Source organism: Octopus bimaculoides, chromosome 13, assembly GCF_001194135.2.
Source record: "Octopus bimaculoides isolate UCB-OBI-ISO-001 chromosome 13, ASM119413v2, whole genome shotgun sequence".
In the NCBI taxonomy this organism is placed as follows: Eukaryota; Metazoa; Mollusca; class Cephalopoda; order Octopoda; family Octopodidae; genus Octopus; species Octopus bimaculoides.
Window position 1 is genome coordinate 44,688,551 of NC_068993.1, and position 21,658 is coordinate 44,710,208.

Below are 21,658 nucleotides of genomic sequence, written 5' to 3' on the forward strand. Positions count from 1 at the left end.
ATATCAGTCTGTTTTGTTGGAATGCTGAGCTAGTGAACATAAATCAACACCAGTTGTCTAGCATGTGGGGAGGGCACAAACACTAAAACAGATGCACAAATATATATGTGTGTGTGTGTATATATATATATATATATATATATATATATATATATATATAATGGGCCTACACATAGTTTTGGTTTACCAAGTTCACCCACAAAGGTTTGATCTGCCTGGAGCTATTGTAGAAGACACTTACACAAGATTCTGCGCAGTAGGACTGAACCTAAAACCACATGGTTGCAAAGTGAGCTTCTTAACCATAAAGCCAACCTGTCCCATTTTTTTTTTATCCTTAATAAATTGCTTGCATTTCAAGAAGCATTCTCTTAGACCATCAAATGGTTCTGAATAACATTAATGTAGCGAACATAAAGTTTTAAGAGGTTTACAGAAAGGAACACATAAAATGTAGGAGGTATGCAGGACATATGTGAATAAATGAAGTGGCTGCAACAAATAATTTTGTGAAGACACAGAATAAAGGATCAAAGGTCAGATGAGCAGTTTCTATTATAGCATTAGTAAAAGTGGCAAAAAGAGGAATCTTACAATATATCAGGAGGATTAGTGTCCAAAAGGTATTAACCCTTTTGTTACCATATTTCTGTTGAGATGCTCTGTTTCTTTCAGTTAATTTTAAATATAACAAAAAATTGAGTAAAATAACTTAGCTATCATTAAGCTAGTGTTAGGAACATAAACTGTAACTAAGGTTTGGTGGAAGATTTTGATTCAGAACTTTTGAAAACAAGACATTTGTACTATAAAGCCTGAGGCAGTTTCAGGTGGGTTGGTGTCAAAAGGGTTAAAGTGGAAAATTTGTTGATCAGGTGAAAGGCATACAAATGCAATCTTGCATACTTATGATGTGAGAAAATGCATCTGCCTACATATAAACTTATACCTCATACTGGTGTATACTCTACATATTAATAAGTCTTCTGAGTGCAAGTATTTCACTTTATAAAGATTCAATATAAAAGTAAAAAACCTAATCCTAATTCAACTTGGTTGAAAACAGAAAGATCTAGAATTCAAAGTACACATTTATTCACTGCATGCAAAATAAGTTCTCCTCTTTGTAACTATGTGTTCAAGTTAGTGGCTAACTGCATTTCTACCAACTTCCAACAATCTTGCATCCTTCCCCTACTCAATCCAAATAGCTGTTTGTAGCACCATCTGGCTGCCAAGTTTTTTTTAAAATTGACTATCTGTTTTACCTCCAATTTTTCCCTCAATTCAATCAAATCACATTCAGATGAAATTTTCTCTGCCATTCTGTCTTCTGTTTTCCTCAGCCATTAAGTTTGTAATGTTAAATCCAAGGTCCAAAATAAAACCCAAGCAATGCACTCTATGATTTGCTAATGCTATTATCAAATTTTTCAGTTGTTTTTCTCAGTGGTAATTTAGCCAGAATTCTTGATTCTTGCAGCAGTAAACTTCATCTCTTAGAAAGAAAGTTATTGACACTAATAGCTATTAGCATACTGTCCATACCTATTATATTAAAAGCGAAGGGGAAAAATCATTGTTGTTTACATAACTTTAAATCTCTCTCTCTCTCTCTCTCTCTCTATGATAGTTTGATTTCTGAGCCCATGACCATGAAACAAAAATGACACATGTACTAGTAAGAAGCCAATTATATTTTTATAGTTCAATATGGTTATTCAGGTGTCAACCATCATCATTGTTTAACGTCCACTTTCCATGCTGGCATGGGCTGGACGATTTGACTGAAGACTGGTGAACCAGATGACTGTACCAGGCTCCAATCTGATCTGGCAGAGTTTCTACGGCTGGATGCCCTTCCTAATGCCAACCACTCCGGGAGTGTAGTGGGTGCTTTTACGTGCCATCAGCACAAGGGCAAATCTTTCCCTTTTTTGGTGAGGATGTAGTCAATTTGGCTAGTGTGTCTGCTAGAACGGTAGGTGACTAGGTGACTGGCAGGTTTCCTGAAGTTAGTATTGCAAACCATAAGGTCAATATATCTAATACTAAATAGTTAAAGGTATCAGAGACAGTATACATAATTTGGTAGCAATGCAAGATTAATGATAAACAAATTGATAAACAAAATAAGCATGAAATAAAAATATAGATATTGAGAAAATTGGTTGAAGACAGAAGCACTGCATCATCTGACAACAAAAATAGAACTGAGTTAGCATTCTCAGTCTTTGGTTTCTGTAATTGATGTGTTTAACAACAAGCTGTCTCATTACACATCAAAATCCCCATCAAACATCTGTATTTTTTGTTTTGCTGTATGGTATTGAATGTAGGACATTGCTCCATGGTGATAGGGATATTCTGGTGGTCTTTTTAATAATTTGACTGAACCCTTGTACTGCCATGGACTAACCCTCTGTAATATCATATTTCACAAATTTACTTTTGCTTGCTGACCCTTCCTGAATGAAGTTAAAACCAGTGGCTATACTGGTATGGTCTTAGATAGATCATTCAAGGTTGCTATATAAACTACATACTTATCATATGCAATAAGAATGGAGAATACATAAAAGATTGCTAAAAAAACATCTGGAGAAACTAAAAATAACTATTGTTAACTATAAAATTGAGGGTGGTGAGCTGGCAGAAATGTTAGCACACCGGGCGAAATGCTTAGCGGTATTTCGTCTGCTGTTATGTTCTGAGTTCAAATTCCGCCGAGGTCGACTTTGCCTTTCATCCTTTCGGGGTCAATAAATTAAATACCAGTTACATACTGGGGTCGATGTAATCGACATAATCCCTTTGTCTGTCCTTGTTTGTCCCCTCTATGTTTAGCCCCTTGTGGGCAATAAAGAAATAAGAAACTAAAGATAACAATTACTGAACATCTGGCAAAATAGTAGCTGAGGAAGGAAATTATCCATGAGTCTTGGGTCTACAAAAGGTAGAGGTGGATCAAAAAACCCTCTTAATCACTCCCTGCTTAAAGAATCCATTATAATTGAAAAAAATAGCAATAATTACTTTCAATCCAAGCATAAAGAGTTAGGATACTTGTATTTCTTGTAATAGAATTTTATTTGATATACCTTGGGCAATTGTCTCCTAATATATCCCTGGGCCATCCAAAGCTTTGGGTATTGATTTGGTAGACAAAAACTGAAAGAAGCACCCATTGTGTGTGTTGTGTCCTTGTTTTGACAGTGTGATTGTTGTAATTGAATGTCATTCATTTCCAATACTCTATGAAAACATGGGGAAATATTACCTTGCTTGGAAGCAGGTATGGTTTGGTGACAGGAAGTGCATCTAGCCATTGAAATTTGTCCTAATAAACCTTGTCTGACCCATGCAAGCATGGAAAAGTGGATGTTAAACTGATGATGATGATGACTAGTAAAGCACAAGAACATGCTTTCATCAGTGGTCAGAGAACTAATGTAAAAAATAATTCATCAATGCATAAAGTTTAATATTCATTTAATTAGAATTAATACTTCTTATATAATTTTCTGAATTTCCAGCTTTAGGGATGTTGTACATTAATAAATCATAAGAAAGATGGAGTGTCAGAAACATTACAGCGCCAGATTAAATGTCTTAGATATTTTAATTCCAACCTTCTATATATAGAATTTATCTCTTCTCCAGGATCAATTTTTGTTTCTCATCCATCTGGGAAACAAATAACTGGCAGCTATTATATATGATGGTAATTCAGTTAATTCTACCCATCTTATACAAATTTGTTGTCTTGAGCCAAAGAAAAAAGTCATCATTATAACTGTGTTATAACATTCTAGAAACCACACAAAGAGTTATCCATGAAAATAGCTTACATCTTTAAAAAGAAAAAAAACATTCAAAACCACCAGTAACTGCAATAACAAATAAGTTAATCTAAAGTTTAAAAAATGAAGCAACAATCAAATTTTATAACTTTTTTTGTTTTTGCCTTGATAATTTTCAGAGATTTGTTACATTAGGCTTGTTGGTGGATTGGTCATTTAAAGATACTCAAAGAAGATTAATATTTGAATATATTAGAATAAATACTGCCTTTGAAGCACCACATTAAGGATGTACTAGAAAGGTACGATAGAGTACCTAGTATCTGTAGTTATCTGGAAAGCAGTAAAAATACAAAAGAATTTCTAGTTAATTCATGAATAAGTAAAGTCATGATTTCAGCAGTGGGTCATACAGCTTTATGTCACTGAAACTGTTCATAAGTTTACTTATCAGTTGATTACAGGAAATTCATCATATTCATAATTTTACATCCATTTTTTCTATGCTTGCATGGGTTGGGTGGGTCTTCTGTAGCACAGTATTTCACCTTTTATGGTTGTTTGTCATCTCCTTCATGAGGTTTAGCCTTAACCCTTCTACTCATGTCTTCCTCTTTTGTTGGTTCCTTTCCCTTAGATCACTTGACCCTCCCTTACTCAACATTCATCTTTCGTGTACATCACATGCCCATAACTGTACAGTCTCTTTTATATATTATGTCTGATTTCTCAGATAAAGTCTAAGGAACTACAAATTTTTTGCAACTGAATATTTCAAACATTTGGAAGACATGTTAGATATGTACCAATAAAGATTATGGATGAAGAAATTCTCTTCTTCACCTATAAAATTTTCCGGGATTAGATTCATTTTGTAGATATTATCCTAAAGGTTAGAGACTGCCAAATAAGGCAAAAAGAAATTTTAGCCAAAGTTGAAGCTGAGCTGGTCAGCCTTTCATAGCTGAAAGTATATTTTGGCTTTTTAAAATTACACTGATTAACGCTGTCTCTGAACTTGTTAGCCTGTTCCTTCCATCATACTAAATTGTTAAAGAGAAATGAAAGGTAGATTTAACAACTTAATATATAGGAATGCCTGGATCTAAGTTATCTTGTGCTGCAACTTAAAATCCTTAGAACAATGATGTCAAATATTGTACCAAAAGCAAAATGTCCATAGCTAACACATAAAAATTCATGAATGGAGCTTAGAATTTTAACATATTTTTAGAAACTGGTCTTAATTTGGAGAAGTAAATCCACCAACACTTAGATTTTTTGATTTAAAAACGTTTATGGTTTTATCTTTGAACACAAAAACCATTATTAGTAATATTTATTCTTAGAAGGGGTGATCCAATGACAAGTGCAGCAAGAATTTAAAGATCAAGTACTTTTTGAACTGGATTCAGAGTACAATAATATTTTATGCTCTTCAGAACTGGTTTCATTTTTCTGATATCCATAGTGTTTCTCTCCCTACACTCTACACCAAATACTATATGCAATACTTCATTTCAAGTCAAGTTCACCTATCTTGTAGGAATCCTTTTCCATGTGCCCCCTTCCAATACTTTGGATCAAATTTTTTACTTCACTAGTCTCAGTTGTTTTTTTTTTATGTGTGTTCTCAAATAAATGCCTATTCAGACCATGGCTATTACCCTCTCTTCCTTGAATACAATGATAAGATGTCTTTATGAAATAAATTAACTTCTACTTTATATTCAAAATTTGCTGTACTGTGTATGTATCCACACACTCTTATACATTAATAAATGTATGTGTGTTTATGTGTATCTCGTTTCAGAAAAGCCATTATGAGTAAAATTAAAAAAGTTGCCAGTTTTACTGTATTTTGTAATGATTATAAAAATCGACTGACAACAGCCTATCCTTTTCTGACGCTGGATCAGATACAACAGAAACTAAGAGAAAAGTGGAATGATTTAAGTCTTTCTGAAAAGAAATATTACAGTAAAGCTGTGCTCTGTCAACCTATGCCAAAAAGCAGCTCAAAGAAAAAGTTCTGCAAACAAAAGAGAAGCAAGCCAACAAAACCTGAGAGTAACAGTCAACACCATAATTTAAATGAGTTAAATCTTTATGAAGATGATTTGTCTGGACCATCTGATGAAAATGAGGACAAGGTTTTCACAAGTTCTAGTCCAACTGAAGAATCATCTTCATCATCATTTCAAAGAAACAATAGTAAGACATACATGGCTTCCAGATTGAAGTTCAGCTACTCTGTTCCAGTGGTAGTTGATGAAACTCCTTTTGTACAGCAGGGAATCTTAAAGAAAAGGTAATTCATTTCTTCATTTATTCAATTACTTCAATTTGAATTATTGTTACAAAGAAGCATTGGTGTAAGGTAGCATAGGAGCCTACAGAATAAAACAAATACAAATATATTTGTGGTTTCAGTTGGTTCAGAATACATTACATCTTGCTTTTTTGTTAATCAATTATTAGTATTTTACAATAGCCTGTCAGGTTTGAACTGTAACTTTTTCTGTTATTATTCTCCATCAGTTTCAATGATGTTGGTGAAGTTGCTGGCATTGGATGGATAAATCTGCAATATAGCATTTTTTTTTATATATATATGAACAACCAGTGTTACTAAATGCTAATATTTTCTTACATATGTATGAAATCTCAGATTCTGTAAAGTAGAGGAAATGATAATTTGTGATGTTGAATCCTTTTTATCAAGAGCATTTATGACATAAATAAAAATGTTTGTAACTATAAATCAAAACTGAAATGTAGATTTTGTTCACCAGGAATTTATTAGTGCATTGAAAAAGTTAGAGAAAGAGAAAAGTATGTAAATCAAAAATGGTATACATCTGGTAGCTTCCCAGTAAAGCACGTTCACTTTCACAGTGTTTGTTGGATATTTGGTTAATGTGTGTGTGTCTATGTGTGTTCATGTAAAATTTTAATTTATTTTGTTCAAAGATAATTTCAGTACATATGGCAGATTGAACATGGTAGGTGTTAAATATATAATTTATCTAAAGATTAAGAATGTTAACCAATCAAGGTTTTGTGCTTATTGAGTCACATGAACTGAATTTTTAACTGAATCATCAAAAACTATATACAAATATTAGCATTTGGAATAGTATAATTTCTCACTAGATTTATATACTGTGTGATTGAGTTTTATATATAAACTTTGTGTGGGAGTACTTTTTGAATTTCTTATAAGTTTTTACAATAGGCACAGTACTTTAAATTTATAAATGAAAATTGTGTGATATTCAAGCTTTTATTATAACTATTTATAGCATAAGTGAAATGAAGTAAATGGCTCAACGGTGGAATTGAAACTGGGTCATGAATCTAACTAACAAAGAGGTTATCTCTATTCTATAGTACTCGACACTTTATTTTGATGTTGTAATCTTTTATTTTGTATGATAGCATAACATCTATTTTTATTCATAGCTGAATGTTATAAAATATCTAAGAGCTGGTCATCTAATCTTTTTAGAAGGATTTTTGGTTTAGTTCTGTTTCAGGGATTAATATTCTCTTGGATTTCAGTTGGTGTGTTGTTGAAGTAACACACAATCAAAGCAGATTAAAGTAATGGTGTTGAAGAAGAAAGATTTAATCTAATGCATTACAATGGGGGCTAGTGAGCAGTGTACTGTTTGTGCATCAATAATAACTACATGTTGTCTACTGATATAAAGTAAAAATATCATCTCTAACAAGGAAACAGCTAGTGGGTATATAATTAAAATGTGATCAGTTGCAGATTTAAGTTTACGAAACAATTGTAAATAACTGCTCCAATTTAAATATTTTCTTTGTTTTTTGTTGTTATGAAGTTAAATAATTTAGATAGAATTTCAGTAGCCTTGATATAAAATATAAACTTATATATATTGTGGAGGGAACATGTGGAATGAAGTGGTGAGAAAGGATCTTCAGATGTTGGGCCTCACAGAGGGGATGACAAAAGGCCATGACTTCTAGCACTTTGCTGTGCATGAGAAGACACGTCAAGCTAAGTAAAATCATGGTTGCCCTTACGTACAGGCACGTTCCCTACATCCCTCTTCAGCTGAGTGATCTTAATCTTGTGGGCTCATGGGTGCTTGTGTCACATAAAAAGCACCTGTGCTGGTGCTGCGTATAAGGCACCCAGTACACTCTGTAAAGTGGTTGGCATTAGGAAGGGCATCCAGCCCTAGAAACCATACCAAATCAAACATGGATCCCAGGCAGTTCTTTAGCTGGCTAGTATGGAAAATGAACATTAAATGATGATGATGATGATATATATATATATCTGTTATATGCAACAGAAGCAGTATTACACTAAAATAGCCATCTGTTTATCATACCTAATAAAAATAATCATGGGAAGACAAATTAACTGTGGTAATAATCCAGAAATAATATCCCTCATGGACATACTGTTTGACAAAAAAACAAACATCAGTAGCAGACAAAAATTGTCCAGCAGTGATGTGAAAATGCTAGACATTATAAGAGATATTATCTCTGGATGAATACTGCAGTTAATTTACTTGACTGGTGATTCACTGTGGATGTGCTTGTAGCTTATTGTGCTCCCACCAAGTACTCTCTTCATCTCATTCCCCTAGCTCCCCCCACCAATTAACTCTATCTATGACACAACTTGGTAGCTGTTACTGCTTGTTAACAGAATCGGCAGACCTGGGATGAAGTGGTGAAGCATGACCTTCGAACATTAGGCCTCACTGAGGCAATGACTAGTGACCGAGACCTTTGGAAATATGCTGTGCTTGAGAAGACCTGGCAAGCTAAGTGAGACTATAACCCATAACCTATGCCAGTGGTGCAACCAGCCCACTTATGCGTACCTTTCCTTCATTGGACACTAAACTCTGCTTGCGAAGACCTGTTGAGGCAAGTGAAATCGAAATCAAATTCGATAACAGCACTGCATGACTGGCATCCGTGCTAGTGGAGCACTAAGAATGTGATTGTTGCAAGGGCCGCTGACTGGCTCCCATGCCAGTGGCATGTAAAAAGCACTATCCAAGCGTGATCATTACCAGCGTAGCCTTGCTGGCATTTATGCCAGTGGCATTTGAAAAACAACATTTGAGCGAGGTCATTGCCAGTGCTGCTGGACTGGCTGCTGTGTAGGTGGCATGTAAAAACACCATTTGAGCATGGCTGTTACCAGTACTGCCTGACCAGTCCTCGTGCCGGTGGCACGTAAAAAGCACCCACTACACTCTCGGAGTGGTTGGCGTTAGGAAGGGCATCCAGCTGTAGAAACTCTGCCAGATCAGATTGGAGCCTGGTGCAGCCTTCTGGCTTGCCAGTCCTCAGTCAAATCGTCCAACCCATGCCAGCATGGGAAGCGGACGTTAAATGATGATGATGATGATGATGATTGTTTTGAATTAATCATGCATTATCTCTTAGGTTCAAGCTTTCGGTGATGTGATTGTTTATTTGTAAAATTATATTGTAGAATAGGAGTGAGAAGCTGGATCTATCCAGTTTCACCATAAAACAGGTAGAATATTTGGGCCAGATATGCCCAGTTTAAATGCTAAAAGGTAATATATGTATATATAAAACTGGAAAACTATAGCCTATTGGCTATTTCAACTGCTTAAGTCCCAACAGGTCTGAGTAAGCTTTATCTAAAGCTGTGTCACCTTGAATCACTTGTCTGCAAACTGACTTTGAGGTTATCTTTGTGTTATGAGATCATGTTAAGTGTAACATGGAATTTTCTTCATGATGACTGTTGTGGTCTTTCAGTAGCAACCTAGAGGTAAAAAGTGCAACGAGTCAGTTTGCAGATGTGCAACTTCAGCTGTGACATTTGTGACAGCTCCAGGTTAATGGGTGTATGTGGTTGATGAAATCCATTACGTCAAAACAATCGATTGCCTTGCAATCTATACTGAAATTTCATTTGTCACTTTACTGCGTTCTTTATATAATAATTTCTTAAGTGACATGCATCAACTTTTATATAATTTGACAGTAACCAGGACGTATATTGTTGTTGTGACATTTGTACTGTGTATGTGTGTGTTTTGATAAAGACTTTTAAAATAGTAAAACCTCACCACTTCAGTGTTAATGAAATACGCTTGAAAAAATACAAAATAAGTAAAGGTTATCAAATAATAATATAAAAATATACAATGTTTAAAATCAGGTCATCTTCCTAGAAAAATAAATATTCATTTTCATTCATTTCAATTTTGTTTCATCTGGTTAGCTTTTATGAATTCATGCTAATTGCAGAAAGTTTCTAAAACATAGGCTTTAATCATATGAGTTTGCTTGATTAATGTTTAATTAACCTTATAAATGATACATTTAATTTTTTTATCATAGCATCAATAAAATCTGAAGTATCTTTTCAATTTGGTCTTAATTGACATAACCATTGAAGCTATTTGTTAGCATTGTTAATTATCATTAATAATTAAAAATTCTGAGTGTATAGTGGGCTGTGTCAGCATTCTGTCATTAAGTTGGATTTTCCTGCATTTGCTCTCTCTTCATACATTTATGCATTTCACCAAAACTTCTTGCATTTCATGATAGTTTATCTTGTTTCATTGTTCACTTTGTAGAGCATTGCTGGCTGTGTTTCACAATCTTTTGGCTCACTCAAAAGTATGTTAAAAAAAGAAAAGCCCCAGTTTGTTTTAACCCTGTAGCATTTAAATTGGCCATATCCAACCTAAATATTCCATTTGTTTTAGGTAAAAAGTGGCCAGATATTGCCTCTCACACCAACCCTACAATGTCATTCTAAAAATAAACAATCACATCATAGTGGTCTCAATTCTACAAGATAATACATGTTTAACCCGTTTGTTACCAACCTGTCTGAAACTGGCTCTGGCTCTGAGTACAAATGTCTTGTTTTCATAAGTTTTCAATTAAAATCTTCCACCAAACCTTAGTCACAATTTATGTTCCTAACACTAGCTGAATGATAACTAAGTTATTTTACTAAATTCTTTGTTATATTTAAAGTAATTGAAAGAAACACAGAGCATCTCAAAATAAATACAGTAACGAAGGGGTTAATTCAAAACAATGTAAATAAATAAATAAGCATTGCATTTGACAGTAATCTGAATGCTAAAGGGTTAAACAAAGAAGGCACTAATTTTAATACATAACCAATCACATTGCTATGTTATCTAATACTTAATATTAATTCCTTTGTCACACCAGGTAAAATGCTTAGTGGCATTTTGTACATCTTTACGTTCTGAGCTCAAATTCTGCCAAGGTCAACTTTCTTCCTTCCATCCTTTCATGGTTGATAAAATAAGTATCAGTTGAACACTATGGTCGATGTAATTAACTTAGACCCCTTCCCCAAACCTGCTGGCTTTCTACCAAAATTTGAGAGGCGCAATGGCCCAGTGGTTAGGGCAGCGGACTCGCAGTCATAGGATCGCAGTTTTGATTCCCAGACCGGGCGTTGTGAGTGTTTATTGAGCGAAAACACCTAAAGCTCCACGAGGCTCTGGCAGGGGATGGTGGTGAACCCTGCTGTACTCTTTCACCACAACTTTCTCTCACTCTTACTTCCTGTTTCTGTTGTGCCTGTAATTCAAAGGGTCAGCCTTGTCACACTGTGTCACACTGAATATCCCCGAGACCTGCGTTAAGGGTACACGTGTCTGTGGAGTGCTCAGTCACTTGCATGTTAATTTCACGAGCAGGCTGTTCTGTTGATCGGATCAACTGGAGCCCTCGACGTCGTAAGCAACGGAGTGCCAACAACAACAATGGTTTTGACTGTATGTATCTATTTTGCACTTTTAATGAGAGTTCAAAAGGAAGGGGACGGTTTTGTTACTTTTGTGATACTGAGACAAAAAATTTTAGAAATATGTTAACATAATGGCAATAAAAAGGATTCTTACGGTGGTGAGCTGGCAGAATCATTAGTATGTTGAGCAAAATGCTTAGCGGTGTTTCGTCCATCTTCATGTTTTGAGTTTAAATTCTGCTGAGGTTGACTTTGCCTTTCATCCCTTCTGGGTCAATATAATAAGCACCAGTTGAATACTGGGGTTTGATTTAATTGGACTTACCCCCTTCCCCAAAGTTACTGGCCTTGTGCCAAAATTTGAAATCAATTAATAGGATTCCTCTACTTCTTGGTGCACAGCTGAATTTTCTCATACTCTATAAGTCTCCCAGATTTATTTGTTTGAAAGTAGACCTTTCAAATCATTCTATGTTAAAGATATATTTACAGTCTATCAGGGTTTTTTGCTTTCTTTCACTAATTTCAGTTTGTTTCTGTGAATAGAAGACTCATTGATTCCCCTGGTAGACAATGATTTACAGTATTTTAAACAACACATTTGGGAAAATTTATGCTATCAGACAGCATTTTAAATAAAATATATTGTCTGAAAGATAATGATATAAAAGAGAAAGAAATCATTTCAACTTATGGATGTCTTCATTGGGATTATAATGAATCTGTAATGAAAGCTCATTCAAAAGAAGTAATATTTCAGATTCAAGTGAATGTAAGTTTCTGTAAAAGTTACATAAAATGCTGTTTATGCTTTTTACATAAATGCTGTTACAAAGTCCATTGAAACACCACCTAAGAGTGAATTTCTAAGAAGTGCATTATTTATTAATTTCTTAGAAAGAGTGTAAGTTCAATTTTCTCAGCTTTCATTTTTTTTTTTTTTTTGATAAATGCAGTCAAGTTTAAAAAATTTTTTTTTACTTGTTTTATTTCAGTAGGTGGAATTCAGGACCTTGAGTTTCTAAGTTATCAATTTTCCATAATGTTTGGGATGAAGCTTTAGTTTCTGTATGGGTAGATGATATCTAGTAATACATAATATTGTAAACTAGATACTTTAATGCCTTAGTGTTTTCAGTATTATACTTTGTTTACCCTCTTAGCACACAAGCACATTCCCAAGTGGCTTCTCTAATAACAAAGCTCTGTCCTCTAGTTTTATTATGATATCAGCTTTGAATTCAAATCCTCCTTTGAATGGAGGTGAGGATGTCTGTATTAGAAAGAATATTTCTCTAAATTGATTTACATGCTAAAAGCAGGGCACCAATACACTGAGAGTGTTTTATAATGTGAGTTTAGAAAATGCTTATGAAAAATAAATTTCCTTTTTTTAAGGACTCCTGTATCTTCAACTAATGTAAATACTTTACAGTTAATCTTGTATTACACTGTGTCTCCTCTATAGTATTCTTAATATCATTCATCTATTAATAAAACATTAATGATTGTCTGAATGAAAGTTAATTTAATTCAGTTTGCTGAATATGTAATGTCTAAAGGTGAAATAGAGGAAGAGGTAGTATGTGAAATAGTCCACAGATTCTTATAAATAATCTATACATAATTAAAATAGGATTTATATTTTCCCTTCTATGCCAGTTTCTTTATTTGATCAAGGCAAACCTTATTTTATGGAATTCACCAATTGAAGCGTTATAGATTTTACTTCTGAAAATCCTTAATATTGATGTTGTTTTCGAAGGATATCAAATTGAATAGATGCAGCTCCCTGTTCTGTTCCCTTTTATCTTGGTTTTCAATTTCACAGAATCAAAGGACTGACGTTAATCAATTTTCTTTCTCAGTAAATCCTACAAGCATCCTTATTTCGAAACAAGCAAACAAAAACAAATACTCACTCACTCACTTTCTCTCTCTCTTTCACACACACACACACACAGTTGTTAGAAGAGAAATCAATACGTAAAACAAACAATTTGAACATATTCAGTAATGATAAAGTCTGTTATCATTTGCTTATTTTCCTGATAAATTGCATCAGAAGGAAGAAAACTATTTCTGTTATCATTGAATATCATTTCTTTTTTACATTGAACCTCTCTGGCCTTTTCTTTTTTTTTTTTTTATTTATTGTAAATTAAGTTTGGAATTTCAGAAGAATTTTGTTATTCTTTAATTCAGAAATACAATTGAATTTCAATTCGGTTGCTCGAGGGGATTTTCTGTTTCAGGTTTAAAATTGTGTATTTATTGTAATCTTCAATAGGGGTTACATTTAGTTTATGTAGCTATCAGGTTTCTGAAATAAGTCACTTTAATTATTATTGCCTTGAGATTTTAATGTATTTTTTATTGTTACTGTTACTGACAGTTTACAATTGATAGATGGGTAACATGGTTTTTATTAAATCATGTATTTTGAATGTATTATAAATACCTTGTTCAGAGACAGCAGTCCTAAGTTTAGGTTAATTCATAAGAAGTGACTACTGTATAAAAATTGAGAAATAATTAAATGGCTGGTAAGAAATATCAAATAAAGCTTTCAAAATAAATTTATAAATTTCCTTATAATTACAAAAGAAAAAAAATGTTTTTGATCAAATTAAATTTGGTTAATACACATAGAATTAAAAATGTGGGGAAAATACAATCTGTTAGACCAAAATGTGTGTGTGTGTGTGTGTGTGGAAAGCAGATTTTAAATGATGATGGTAATATTCAAGATAAATAATTTCGTTCATGCGGTTGACAGTTTTTATCCTCTCCACTGTTTGGTGTATTTTCCCAGAAGAATAAAAGCTTATTTTAACCCTATGAAGCCTTATTTTAATCAAACTAGAATCAGTGGGAGAGTGAATCAATAGATTCTATTGGCAGGAATGTGACATAGATGAATTCAAAGATCCAATTTTTAGCAATGAAAAATTGTTAATAAGCTGATATAAAGTATATATTCAGTTTGGCTTTCATTAAAAAAAGTGTCAGCTTTGAATCTGGTTGCATTCTTCTTTAAAAAAAAAAAGAAAGACAAACACATATGTTTCTCTAAATAAGGGTTTCTAATTAAGGCAGAAGATCAGCAATTTTGAAAGGAGGGAGATATTTGATACCATTGACTCCAATACTTGACCACTACTTTATCATCCCTGGGGGGATAAAAGGCAAAGTCATCTTTTTGAGGATTTGAACTCAGAATATAAAGAGATGGCACAAATACCACAAGACATTTTCTTCCAACACTTCAAAAGATTCTGGCACCTCACTGCCTTTGTTTCTCTAAATAACAATAATCTAATGTTCAAATCTACCAGTATGTGTTGAATAACGCATTATGAGTTTGACTTTTGCAAAATGCTCATTAAAAAACATGCTATTTTCTAAATTTAACCTTCAAGCTAAGTAAGGTATGCATCTTTGTGTTGGATTAGTCAGTCATAGGAAACACCATTATATTAACTTCAGAATGGTAGAATATAGTAAAATTAAAAATCAGAATTGTGATTATCCTTATTGGTTCTATTTTGTATATTTGTTTCTATTCATAATTTTCTGTTTTTGTTGTTTAAAAACATAGCACATAACTCTGCTTTTTTCCCTATTTTATATAATGTGTATTATAAAGAAATCTTATTGAATGTAATGAAATCAAATTTGGCTTCCTTCTTTATTGCTGCTGCTATCGTTTGGTAACTCTTTGCCAGTTCTGTTTCAGGAGATTTATATTATGCAGGCATCTAATTGAACATTTGGAAGCAGCAGTGCATAGATAATGCATCTCTGAGAGGCTGCATTCACATTGTACATTCCATCATGTGATGGTTTGGGTGAGTGGAGATGCAGTGTAATAATCAGGACTTGTTACATCAGTTTTGATTTCCTGTTTTCTGCTTTATATACATGACTGAAGGATCTACTATGGCTCAATGATAATGAGCAGAGTGATTTGTGTTATTCATTCATAGGTTTGCTGGTCAGCATAAAATTAAAGCTTAATGTGACCACCAATATTGGGACTATTTTGGTGCATTGTTGTTGTGTAGCTCTAGGTCAGTCCTGCTTTAGCAGTCTTTTGACACAACTAGTCAGCCACATAATGATTGATAGTCCACAGATCCATCTTCCCAGTTTTATCATGCCTGTGTATACATAAATCATATGGAGTGCAGTATGATAGTCTGGACACGCTGTACTCTCTACACTGTATATCAATAGATTTCACCGTGGTAATCACAGTGGAGGCAAGCAAGTTAAGAGGCAGTCAGAGTGATACAGGTGCTGTTCCTTTTCACTTATTATTGGCAATATGCATCCCAACATAATGTTTTGGTCAAGAGTGATACTGATTTTACAGTTAAAGAAAGAATTTTTTTGTTTTTACTTTTGTTGATTGTTACAATAGTAAGATGGGGGTTGAATTAACAAGCCTGATTATGTGCTTGCGCAAACAGTTCATAATGCTTTTTAAGGATTGTTATTGGACGGTGTTAAGCTAACATTGCAAACATAAGCACCAGTATGGTTGTGTGGTAAAGAAGCTTGCATTGCAACCATATAGTTTGGGGTTCAGTCCCACTATGCAGTATGTTGGGCAAGTATCTCCTATCACCCCAAGTTGACCAATGCCTTGTGAGTGAATTACTTGTTTCAGTAATTAGACTGTGACCATGCTGGGACATCGCCTTGCAGAATTTTTAGTGAAACTTATTAACCCCAGTAGTTATTATTAAAGTCTGGTATTATTCTATTTGGCTCTTTTGCTGAACCACTATGATACAGAGAAGTAAACACACCAAGACTAGTTATCAAGTGAGGGATAAACACATACTCAAAGATATATATACACACACACATACGTATGAGATGTGATTCTTTCTGTTTCCGTCTACCAAATCCCCTCACTTGAATGTGTGCATAAATTGCTGAAATATATAACTAAATATGTTATTCAATATGGAAACTTTGATAATAATAATTAAAGAAATGAAATTAATTTTCTGTTTTTTTTTTTAATTTGTTTTTTTTTTTGTTACAGATGTTCAGAAAAAGATCAAAAGACTAAAGTAAAGTTTAATGTTTCTCCTGTGCCATCTTTATGTAATGTGAGTGAATTAAAACCTGATGTGGTTAATGAGCCAAACTGGAGTAGTAAAACACATGAAAAAACTGTGGAAACCTCAATGAAAGAAAAGAAAGAAACTTGCAGAAAAATACAAGGGGGTGATGGAGATTGTAGATCTTCTACCCCTAATGTACCTGAGTCCAAAAGAAGAAGCAAAAGACTTGTTGATAAAAGTTATTTTAACCAGAAGCAAGCACACCAAGTTTTTAATTACACACAAGATTGGAGCTCTTCACAGTCAGATGAAACAAGTCCTGAAAGTGATTTGAAAATCTCAGCAAGTGAGGATCTGGCTAAATCTGCAGAAGAAAGAACTAATAAACCTTTAACTCCAGAGCTGCAAAGAAGTATGAGTCAGTTAATAATTCAGAAGGTTTGTCAAGCCCCTAAGAAAAAAGGATCAAGAGGGAATTCGGTGTTCACAGAAAATGTAGCCTGCAAAAGTGATGACAATGATTCCAGCACACCTAGAAGTCTTGCAACAAAAAGTAAAAAGATAAAAGGCATCAATCATCACAGGTTGTTATTGTCAGAGAAATCGGATTCAGATGAGAAGATTCTGAAATGGAATGCAAATGTCCCGATAAAGAATAGTGAAAGGTCCAGCAATGTAACATCTTCAAAATTCAAGTGTTTATTTAGTCCAGATGAATCTTTGAGTTCTAATGACTATGGAGATAATGATTTGGAATCTTCTATTGAATGGGATTTTTGGAACAACTCTCAAGAAGAGAAAGAATCCCTAAAATGTTCGGATTCAAGCGAGAAGAGCGTTACTAAAATGAAGAAAATGGTGTCACCTTCATTGATGACATCAATGATCAGTAATAGTCCTGACAGTATGGTTACTGAGTGTTCTTCACCATTATCTGGAATTAGTGAGGTAAGAATTGTTGACAGTGATATTTAGTTACCTGTTAATATACTTTACTAACAAAATATATTATTACTCATAAACTGGGGTTAATATAATCAAGACTACTGGCCCTGTGCCTAAATTAGAAACATTAAGAAATTATTATTGAAACTATTCCATGCTATATTAGTTGATAGGATTATTGTCTTGAGGTTTGAAAGAACGAAAGCAAAGTCGGCCTTAGTGGAATTTGAACTTGGAATGTAAAGACAAACAAAATTCCATTAAGCATTTTGCCTGACATGCTAATGATTCTGCCAGCTTGCTAGTAAACTATTATTGACTGTAGATAAGGACTCTCTGAGGGTGAAGGAGAAAAAATTAAATATAGTATAGACAGTAACTGTTTATCTTAATTGTTAGAGCTCTGTATTTAAGGAATTTATTATGTCAATTTAGAATAGTAACTTTATCAAAACATCTAACAATTTTACTGTACAATTCCAATTTTAATAAAATTTGAGAATATAATTAGTGGATTCCAAAATACAAACAACTGATGTATTATTCAAAATTCAGCAGTGAGAAATATACTGTGATTGCACTGATAGCAGACTGAACTTAAGAAATCAAAAACTATAATATATTGAAGATGTCTAAACTCCAATGGTTTAATATTGTTTGAAAATCTAATTGCATTATTATTATGAATATAAAGCTGTTTTTGGTAAAATGGAAACAATTGAAATTTATGTGCATGTCTCTTTAAAAAGAGGATAACATTCAAATGTTAGTCTTATATAATCCTGTATACAATCATGATGGTTTGTTTTTATAGCAGCTATAATCAAGATCAGTTTAGTTAACTTTTCATTTTTCCTGACAACAATTATTTACATTTATTGGCCATAAGAGATATCATTGAATTCTATGCTGAAATTTCAATCATAATATGTGTCTTTAGTGTAGTTGCTAAGCTAAATGTTATGCTTTTACTTGTTCGAGGTGAGCATTGAAACTAAGAGAAAGGAGAAAGAGGTGTTTGTTTTCTCCACTCAGAATTGTATTTCAATGTAGTCACTCTCCACTTTCTTGACTGTTACTATTAAACATTTTCATTATTAAATTTCATAATTAACAATAATAAATTAGTGTTAACATAGAATATTAAACATGTAACTAGAAAAAAAATATGCAGAAAGAGGGAAAAAATGCAAAATGTAAGAAAGAAAAATTAGTCAATGGCAAATAGAAAGTATGTTAGACAACTATGGACATATTTTGATCTTATTCTGACCTCATCATTGAAGCTTATCTTCAGTGCAATACTTTTGTAGATGTATGATATTATGCATTTGTTGGTATGGGAAAATATAAATGCTTATAATTTAAATAATGAATAGTCATTATCTGCACATATTTAATACTAACTGGGAATAAATATGACTGACATATTTAAGAGAGAATTTTAATTTTATTTTAATAACACTAAGGATTTCTTTTAAAACTGAACAGTTCCTTCTGCTGAATTCCAACTGGTATATTGTTAATCAATAGCTAATTCTAGTGAGAACATATTTTTATGAACTTTACCTTTTTTAAAAATAATATCTTATTGAAAACACAAGTAAGATAACTGCTAAATTATTATTCAGTCTTTCTTTAATTCAATATATTGGCTTCTACTGGGTAATATCTCCATTCTATTTCATTTTCATATAAATAAAAAAGTTGAAGAATTGAAAGTCAGGAAATTTGTTGATATTTGCCTATTTTACTTTTCAGCTCTCTGACCCAGATTCTGACAGTTATGAAGAACATGTAGAAGAGAATGAGAAAATGGATTCAAAAGCAATACTCTATATTAATGACAAAATTTCAGCTGGTGGTGATGCTAAATCTCATTCCATATACAAATGTAACCCAGTAAGTTTTTAATGATATTTGCATAAATTGGTATGAGAAATAACTCCTGTCAATAATTCTCTTATTATGTAACAATTATGTATCTTTTTATGTGGACGTGGAAAGAAATGGTTTCATGGCTATGGAGGAAGTAACTTGTCTTGGAAATGAGGCAATTTGAACAAACCTAATGTAATGAAAAGTGCATTGTTCTAACCACACAAAGGCGACATGGAATCTAAGTTACTGCAAAGGTAACCCATCTAGGAGCAGCAAAATTGAATAAAAGCTGACACAGTGTAAATGGGTGGGAGAATGCTTCAGTTCTAAGAGACGATCACTCTAGTGTTGGTGACACAATAAAATACACCGGGTTCATGTAGTAAAGTGGTTATTGATAGAAAAGGTATCTAGCTCACCTCTTCAAAAATATCCTGTCGAATTCTTAACAATCAAAAGTACAATGGAAGTCAATTGCATATACAGGACTACTATAATGTTTGTGCTTCACATGGTTGTACAGTGGTCAGGTAAAAACATTCGGCCATGTATGAGAACCCATTAATCACTATCTAATGATTACATTCAATGTAATCATAAAAACTGTCTTCCTTTTGGATGTAGAATAAAGATAACTGATAACCCACCTAGCAGCAGAAACTTTTCTCTTCAAGTTTTAAAATTTGAAGGCTGTCAAAATGATGAAATGTAGATGTGGAGAGATTTAGAGTTGCAAGGGTGGAGGTGGAGAAATGTGTTCTGTGTACAAGAGGTAAGGTGGAAAGGAGCCCTAAATCAGACTCTTTGTGAGCAAGAAATACAGATAGAAGTTCATTAGGGTAGGTAAAAGCACTGGGTGAATGGAATGAGTAAATTGTTGCAGAGAAATCAATAAAGAAATTGAGGCAATCAGTGTATGTAACAATAATTAAGCTTCAGTTACAGGTCACACAACAGCAACAGTGATCTCTTCATATGCACTCCAGCAAGGATAGAACCGATAATCCTCTTGCAGACTACCTTGTTACAGGAAAGAGAACATAAAAGAAGTGGTCCAGTGGATTATATTTATGAATATAAACTTCATATAAACTTTTAAATTTCCAATAAATTTAATAATCACGTACCTTTCCACACTTTTTTCATATATCTAATTAATAGAAGTTTGAAGGTTTACCTAAAGATTATCCTTTTGAAAGCATGTTTGAAGAAGTGACTCCTGAAAAAAGAAAATCAAATAAATCAAGGTAAGACAATAGGCTTTCATTTAAAGCACAATTTATACATTTCTTTTGTATATTGTTAATATTCTTGTATGGCATACAAGCTCACTTACTCTCATTTGTGTGTATATATAAGAAATTATTATCCTATTTAGCATCTTCATTCTTTATTACTTTTAGTCAATGAATAAAAATCTTTTGTCTTAATGCTATACACATGTCTGGGCCAGCAAATTCTTAGTGGCCCAAATGGCAAGGATTCTTCTCCCGTGCAAGATGAAAATCTTATCAACCATAATAATAGTTTTATACACATATGCTATTGATTCTTCTAGCTTGTGTTCAGAAGAGTATAGCTTTTCGGTATCCATCTAAAAATACACATGTATGTACATGGAAAATATTGATATACCATGTGTGACAGTGTGTAAGATGTGCTTTTTCTTGTGACCATATTACAATTTGGATACCAAGTGTATGAGTGTATAATAAAATATATTCAACTTATTTTTTCTGCAAAATAAACTTGTTTTCCACAAAAAAAAAATAGGGATTTGTCTTATGTCAGAGTGTATCTTATACACTAGCGAATATGATATTCAAACCACACTTGGACATTCTACTGTGTAAGATCCTAGATGAGCTTACTTCACAGCAACATCTACATATGACGATACTGGTACTAAACTCCTTAATTCATTAAATATCAGCCACAACAACAAAAGCAGTAACACACATTATGGTAGCGTCCCAGTGAGGGCTAGAATACATAAGACACCCTAGGTGAAACTAGCCAAAATAAATGGATTTACATTCATAACTTTACCTCAGATGACTACCCAGCCCTGATTTTGTTTTAATTTTTCCCCACAAATTTAGTACATATTTACACACACACACGCACACACACGCACACACACACACACACACACACACACA

General features: G+C 33.3%; 1 protein-coding gene across 1 annotated transcript in view; it reads left to right on the top strand.

Annotated features, from left to right (window-relative positions):
- The first annotated feature begins 5,616 nt into the window (after positions 1-5,616).
- The window catches only part of LOC106880638 (uncharacterized), an 18,002-nt gene continuing 1,960 nt past the window's right edge, over positions 5,617-21,658 (top strand). Inside the window, exons 1-4 of the mRNA XM_014930679.2 lie at positions 5,617-6,114; positions 16,649-17,618; positions 19,377-19,517; positions 20,658-20,743. Of these exons, the coding sequence (XP_014786165.1) occupies positions 5,627-6,114; positions 16,649-17,618; positions 19,377-19,517; positions 20,658-20,743 (1,685 nt within the window). The 5' untranslated portion in view covers positions 5,617-5,626. The remainder of the gene's footprint in view (positions 6,115-16,648; positions 17,619-19,376; positions 19,518-20,657; positions 20,744-21,658) is intronic.